At 54.7% G+C, this 7,772-nt stretch overlaps 1 protein-coding gene across 2 annotated transcripts in view; it reads left to right on the top strand.

Annotated features, from left to right (window-relative positions):
• Positions 1-7,412, top strand: part of LOC119267897 (zinc finger CCCH domain-containing protein 6-like) — a 13,208-nt gene extending 5,796 nt beyond the window's left edge. Inside the window, exons 7-9 of one of the 2 annotated variants that reach the window (XM_037549349.1) lie at positions 6,417-6,495; positions 6,628-6,849; positions 6,939-7,412. In XM_037549349.1, coding sequence (XP_037405246.1) covers positions 6,417-6,495; positions 6,628-6,785 — 237 coding nt within the window. In that variant the 3' untranslated portion in view covers positions 6,786-6,849; positions 6,939-7,412. Of the gene's footprint in view, positions 1-6,416; positions 6,850-6,938 lie in introns of both variants that reach the window. The other variant, XM_037549348.1, reaches the window with a different exon arrangement.
• The last annotated feature ends 360 nt before the right edge of the window (positions 7,413-7,772 follow it).

Raw genomic sequence — 7,772 nt, forward strand, 5'->3', positions numbered from 1 at the left:
CAATGACCTAGTCGTGGCGGTCCAGGGCATCCGTCTCTACTTGGCCAGCCCATACGGGCCACCCCCATCGCTCCACCAGACCGCGGCCACGGGCCAGCAGGCGCTGCCGTGGTACCCCGTACCGGCGGCTACCCGGCGCTTCCCGCTCCGACGGCTTCGACGACGCCCTGGCCACAATGGCCGACGCCGTTCACGGCGCCAACCGCGCCATCCGCCTCCGCCCAGGGACCGCAGTGGCCGACCTGGACTCCACCATCCGCGCCACCCTCCACCGCGCCGTCCCTCCCGGCGGCCACGGCGCGCGCTCCACCACCGCCACCGCCCAACCCTGGGCCGGGCGGGTCCTCGCCGAGCGGCCTCCCTATCCAGGAGGTCCGCTTTCCTTCGTCGCCATCGCCGCTGCCCGACTGGCTCCACGGGCCGCCGTCGGCTCCCACGGAGGCCCGGCCCTCGTCAGGGTCCCCGTGGCAGCCCGAGGCGTCGGGCGTCCCAGGGCAGTACGCCGGGCCGTCTACCCTGGACCGGGCGCCGTCCTCCGCACCGCCGAGGCCGTGGCCCCGGGCACCCCACACCAACAGCCGCCCCGGTTCGCCAAAATTGACTTCGCCACGTACGACGGTTCCGAAGACCCGCTTAACTGGCTAAACCAATGTGACCAGTTCTTCCGTGGACAGCGCACGCCCGCGTTCGAGCGCACGTGGCTGGCTTCCTACCATCTTCGCGGGGCCGCCCAGACCTGGTACTACGCCCTCGAGCAGGACGAGGGCGGCATGCCACCGTGGGATCGCTTCCGCGAGCTCTGTCTTCTTCGCTTCGGGCCACCGGTACGCGGGAGCCGCTTGGCCGAGTTGGGCCGCCTACCATTCACCTCCACAGTGCAGGATTTCGCCGACCGCTTCCAGGCTCTAGCGTGCCACGCGCCTGGTGTGACAGCCTTACAGCGGGCGGAGCTCTTCGTCGGCGGCCTTCCCGACCACATCCGCGTGGACGTTGAGATGAAGGGACCACAAGACCTTCAGACGGCCATGTACTACGCGCGGGCGTTCGAGCAGCGTGCCCAGGCTTTGACGTCGCCACGGCCATCCGCGCCGCGTGGGGGCCGCCAGCCTCCCCTCCCGCCTCCGGCAGCACCGGCGTCCTCTACCACCGCCCCGGCCGCTACCCCAGCCCCGACACGGCCGTTCCGGCGCCTCACTCAGGCGGAGCAGCTGGAACGTAGGCGCCTGGGCCATGTTTGTCCGCGCCTTTTCTACCTGGAGACGACGGACGAGATCGAGGATGACACCCCGGAGGCCGACCTCGGCGCCCCGACTCTTGCGGAGCCCGCAGCGGCACCTGCACCGGGCCCGGCTACCGCCTTCGTGGTGTCCCTTCACGCGCTGGCCGGCATCCGTGATGAACGAACGATGCTTTTACCGGTCATGATCCATGGCGAGCGCCTGGTGGCCCTCCTGGACACAGGTTCCACGCATAATTTCCTGCCAGAGGCCACCATGCGGCGTCTTGCGCTCCAGCCGGCCGGAGGAGAGCAGTTACGGGTCACGGTCGCGAATGGCGACCGTCTACGCTGCCATGGGCTCGCCCGCGACGTGCCCATCACTATCGGCGACGAGCACTTCACCATCACATGCGCCGGCATCGATTTGGGCTGCTTTGACTTTATCCTCGGCGTCGACTTCTTGCGCATGTTGGGTCCTATCCTTTGGGACTTTGACGCGCTAACGATGACCTTCTGGCGTTTGGGTCGTCGCATTCGGTGGGAGGGCATTCGGGGGGCCGCACCCGCGCCCCCTCTTCAGCTGGCCACGGCGACCACGGAGGCCGAGCATCCGCTCTTGGACGGGCTCCTGCAGCAGCACCGGGATCTCTTTGAGGAGCCGCAGGGTCTGCCACCGGCCCGGATCTACGACCACCGTATTCACCTCCTTCCGGGATCGGCCCCTGTGGCCGTGCGGCCTTACCGGTATCCACAGCTGTAGAAGGACGAGTTGGAGCGACAGTGTGCACTCATGCTTGCCGCCGGCATCATCCGCATCTCCACATCCCCGTTTACAGCACCGGTCCTCCTCGTGCGTAAGTCGGATGGCACGTGGCGTTTCTGCATTGACTACCGTGCCCTTAATGCTCTCACATTGAAGGACAAGTTTCCTATTCCGGTTGTCGATGAGCTTCTCGACGAGCTGCACGGGGCACGCTTCTTCACCAAGCTGGACCTTCGATCAGGGTATCATCAGGTGCGCATGCATCCAGACGACATCGCCAAGACGGCTTTCGGACTCATCACGGCCACTTCGAGTTCTTGGTGATGCCCTTTGGCCTCTCCAACGCCCCGGCGACGTTTCAGGCCTTGATGAACGATGTCCTTCGGCCCTACTTACGCCGGTTTGTGCTCATTTTCTTTGATGACATTCTTATCTACAGCGCCTCTTGGGCAGAGCACCTCCAGCATGTGGCCATCGTCTTCAACGAGCTTCGGGCGCATCATCTTCATCTTAAGCGCTCGAAGTGCTCGTTCGGGACGCCGTCGGTCGCTTACCTCGGCCACGTCATCTCGGCCAAGGGAGTGGCCATGGATGCCGACAAGGTCGCGGCCGTCGCCGCCTGGCCGATTCCGCAGTCTCCGCGTGCTCTTCGCGGGTTTCTTGGCCTCGCGGGGTACTACCGGAAGTTCATCCGGGAGTTTGGCCTCATCGCGGCCCCACTCACGCGTCTCCTCCGGCGCGACGCATTCTCTTGGGACGAGGAGGCCACTTCAGCCTTCGAGGCCCTCAAGGGGGCCCTCACGACGGGACCCGTACTGCAGATGCCGGATTTTGACCTCCCCTTCACCGTCGACTGCGATGCTTCCGGTGCGGGGTTCGGTGCGGTCCTACACCAGGGCGAGGGACCCCTCGCTTTCTTCAGTCGCCCATTTGCCGCACATCATCTTAAGTTGGCGGCGTATGAGCGTGAGCTCATTGGGTTGGTGCAGGCCGTACGCCATTGGCGGCCCTATCTTTGGGGTCGCTCTTTCCGGATCCGCACGGATCATTACAGCCTCAAGTTCATGCTAGATCAGAGGCTCTCGACGGTGCCCCAGCACCAATGGATCAGTAAACTCTTTGGCTTTGACTTCACCGTCGAGTACCGTCCGGGTCGCCTTAACACCGTCGCCGACGCCCTGTCTCGGCGTGATGCCGATGTGGACGACGGTGCGGCGGAGGGGGCGGCCTTCTGCATCATCACCGGGCCCTCCTTCGCCCTCTACGACGACATCCGCCGGGCGACTGCTGCTGCGGCCGATTCCCTCCTCCTACAACAGCAGTTGGCGGCGGGTGAGCTGGAGGAACCGTGGCGCCTTGCCGATGGCCTGCTTCTCCATGGGCGCCGGGTCTTCGTTCCGGCGCACGACGATCTTCGCCAGCAGGTGCTGCGCCTCGCTCACTCGGCGGGCCATGAGGGAGTGCAGAAGACGCTCCATCGTCTCCGCGCCGACTTCTACATTCCCGGTGATCGTGCCTTGGTCCGTGACTGGGTACGGTCGTGTGTGACATGCCAGCGCAACAAGACGGAGACTCTACGGCCGGCTGGCATGCTGCAACCCTTGGAGGTCCCTACTCAGGTTTGGGCGGACATCTCCATGGACTTCATCGAGGGCCTTCCCAAGGTGGGCGGCAAGTCTGTCATTCTCACGGTGGTCGACCGCTTCTCCAAGTATGCTCATTTCATACCGCTCGGCCATCCATATTCAGCGGCATCGGTTGCCCGGGCCTTCTTCGATGGCATTGTCCGTCTCCACGGGTTCCCTTCTTCGATCGTCAGTGATCGGGACCCCGTGTTCACGGGACACGTGTGGCGTGACCTTTCCCGGCTGGCGGGCGTGAAGCTACGCCTCAGCACAGCTTTCCACCCTCAGACGGACGGCCAGTCTGAGATCGTTAACAAGGTGATTGCCATGTATTTGCGCTGTGTTACAGGTGATCGCCCTCGTGCATGGGTGGACTGGCTCTCGTGGGCAGAGTACTGCTACAACACCTCTTATCACTCCGCCCTGCGAGCTACGCCCTTTGAGGTGGTGTATGGCCGGCCACCCCCGCCGATCCTGCCGGTTGATCCGGCCTCGGCGCGGACCGAGGCAGCCGGGGCCCTTCTGAGAAGTCGTGATGAGATGATCGCGGAGATCTAGCAACGACTCCTGCAGGCCCAGCAGTTGGCCAAACGTTACTATGATGGCCACCATCGCGAGGCGGAGTACGCGGTGGGTGATTGGGTCTGGCTGCGTCTACTTCACTGCTCTACGCAGTCCTTGGACCCCCGCGCGAGGAAGAAGCTCGGTCCTCGCTATGCCGGTCCCTTTGCGATCCTGGAACGCATTGGAAAAGTGGCTTACCGTCTGCAGCTTCCGGCAGGCGCCCGGATCCATGATGTCTTCCATGTCGGGCTGCTCAAGCCATTCCGCGGGGAGCCACCTGCGGCACCGCCGGCTCTTCCACCGGTCACGGACGGGCGTCTCCTTCCTGAACCAGAGAAGGCGTTGCAGGCTCAGCTGCGCCGAGGCTCCTGGTACGTGTTGATCCGGTGGACTGGACTACCAGAGGAGGATGCTACTTGGGAGCAGCGCGAGGAGTTCCTCCAGCACTACCCCGACTTTCAGCTCGAGGACGAGCTGTTTGCGCAGGCGGGGAGAGATGTTATGACCGGCCAGGTCTATGGCCGAAGGAGGCCCAACAGGCAGGCTTAGGCCCGCAAGTTATCTTAGTTTTTATTTTCAGATTATGCAAGATATCTTAGGTTAATTCTTATACAAGTTATCTTAGGTTAATTCTTCTGCAAGTTATCTAGGATATAAATATAGGTTGTAAGACTCTTTTTGGAATTAAGCAATAAGACTATTTCTATTGCCCGGCTCCCAGAGGAGCCGGAAACCCTAAACCCTAGCCGCCTCCTTCTCTCGCTGCCGCCGCACCGCGCCAGGACGGCGCCCCGCCGCCGGCCGCCGCGCTCAAGCCCTCGCCCTTCCCCCTCCTTCCCCTACTGTCTCCGACCAAGACCGGGCAGAACCCTAGCCGCTAACAGTATGAGTGTTAGTTTCCATCAGTTCAGGATCTGTGAAGGTGCGCATTGATAGGTCTACCAATGGAAACGAGCTTTCAATTGCCCATTCCTCTACCTTAAGTATTCCATTCTGAGATAAAGCTGAAGAATAATCGAATAACTTGGTCTTGGGTTCATTGCCATATAGTATACATACTTGCAGTAGTAAGATAGTAGTTCTTTATAATGCAGTATCTTAGGAGTACACTGCTGTGTAGTATGATATGGGTTATTTAACATTATGTCCTAAATAATGGAAATATTTATTAGAAAGATGTGATTAATATGTGAACTTGTATATTTGCAAATGGGTGTAACTACTAGAAAATATAGAGCAAGTAATGGGCTAGATTTTTTTGTACATCATATCATCATTGCGTGCACCAGCAGCCATGAAGGGATGGAAGATATTAACACTTCATATCTCCGTGCCTATCATTTATGTGTATTTACTATGGGTACTGTGTAAACATTGATATTATGTCTCTTAAAATAATTTCCTTGCCATAAGGTAAACATTATTCCATGTTTTGTCTTTAAAATATCTCTTGAGGCATGCCAAGATCAAGAAGTGCATGCTTCAGTACTGTATCAAGTATTGACTATTCGAAATAGTATTTAATATAGACCTGTCTACTATGGTGTCCTGTTGTAGTGAAATGCTGATATATTAAAACTCATTGACTCTCGCAAACTATGTTATTGTTTGAGTATTAGTTTCGTAAAACAAAAACATAATCAACTTTCTCTGAATAAAATCAAGACAAATGCTTTTCGAGAAAGAAATGTAGGATCTTCAATCTTTGTAGCAGTGGTTGAGGTGCAAGAAGTGTCCCCATCTGGCATTTGCTTGCCGATGATGTTTGCTCTTTCTAATTCTAGTCACCAGCTCAACAAAGCGAAAAACTTTAGGTCCTAATTAATTGAACTTTGCATAGCTTAAGTGTAAAGTGTCCCATCTATCATGGAATTGTCCATTGATAACAAAATTCTTTGTCCACAAGGTTACATGAGGTGTCCAAGGATCTTAGATGATCTCCTAGATCAGTGTGATATCCTTTCTTTTAATTGAAAACTGTAGGGGAGGCCCCGAATCAGTGTGGTATCCTGGATTATTATGCAATATGCACAAGGTTTTCAGCTCTCTGAATTCTCTGTTAGGCATGACGCATGCATTGTCTGGAATATAACATGGGCATAAATCATGTGGAATGCTATATTTGTTTTAATATGGTAGAAAAAGTGTAGTGGCCTTATAGACTGCCTATGTAAGTATGTATTTATAGTATCTTTGAAGTATATGCAGTTTCTTACGAGGCTTCTTTTATCATCTCAATTTTCAGGGTGCTCAGCCTTGTTCATACTATGCCCAAAATGGGTATTGTAGATATGGAGTTGCATGCAAGTATGATCACCCGATGGGTACGCTTGGCTACAGTTCATCTCCTTTTCCCCTGTCTGACGTGCCAATTGCTCCCTATCCTCTTGGCTTCTCTATTGCCACATTGGCTCCATCTTCATCTTCCCAAGATCTAAGGCCAGAATATATTTCAGCTAAAGACCCATCAGTCAACCAAGTAGGATCGCCAGTGGCAGCATCTGAGCCGTCTGGATCAATTTTGCCAAAAGGGGTTTTCCCGCCAGACACGGTAATGCGTGCTCAGACTAATACGACAACTGGTGGTAGTTCAAGCCCTGGTGGTGGTCGCTGATTTTTCTGAGCTGAGTCGAGAGATCTCTTATCTCTCAGAACAATTTTCCAATCATTTGACACAGGTAGATTTGAACCTTCCATGATTTCCCCCCATGTATAATAACATTGCAGTGCTATTGCTAATCGTTCTATCTTATTGTGTTGAAATCAGTTCTGATAGGCCCCTCCGATGTGAATAAAAAGCCGTGGCCTCTGTAGAGAAGGCTCGGCGAGGGTGGTTTTCTCTGCCACCTCAATAAAAAAGCATTGATAGGTTACAAGCAAGCTCGATTCACTTGCAACTTTTTGCGCTCTTCTGTTCATCTCTGAGACTGGAAAAGGAAGGTTTTTGGATATCAGGTTCGATATCTCGCAATCGGTGTGGATACTCATATCCATTCCCTTGGTAAATAAATTCTTGGGCAAGGAAATCACCACATGAAGAAATTACTGGGTTTTGGTCCTAGCCTTCCCAAGTCATTTTCTTTTTGTTCTGTATATTGTCATATATATTATATTATATATATCATCAACAGACTTGAGACTTAAAACTGCATAAGTACATATATATAGGAGCAAGGCACATTGTAATGAACACTGAACGTTTATATAATAAAGTATCGCTGTCAAACCTTATCCAGTTTCAGACTACCGGTGTCTATTTCTTTGCTAGTACATGCTACCGCTTCGAACTAACAGTTATTGCAAGTGGCTGGCACTAGTTGTACTTGTAAATCATTTGATGCACGCATCACGTCTACATTATGCTCCATTTTTCTATCAAATAACGATGCTAGTTTCATTTTAGTTATTAAATATACGAAACTATTGGTCATTCATTATTGAGGAATGAGCCCGATGGGTGTTCCACACGCTTGTAAAAAAAAGGTGCCATTGGATGCTCCATTACCCCGTGGATAAACAACCACTCGTTGGCGTCTTAAAAAAAACTATTGGCATCTTCTCTGATGAATAGCTGAGCGCATGCTCGACTTTGTTGGAGATA

Source organism: Triticum dicoccoides, chromosome 3A (genome assembly GCF_002162155.2).
Source record: "Triticum dicoccoides isolate Atlit2015 ecotype Zavitan chromosome 3A, WEW_v2.0, whole genome shotgun sequence".
In the NCBI taxonomy this organism is placed as follows: Eukaryota; Viridiplantae; Streptophyta; class Magnoliopsida; order Poales; family Poaceae; genus Triticum; species Triticum dicoccoides.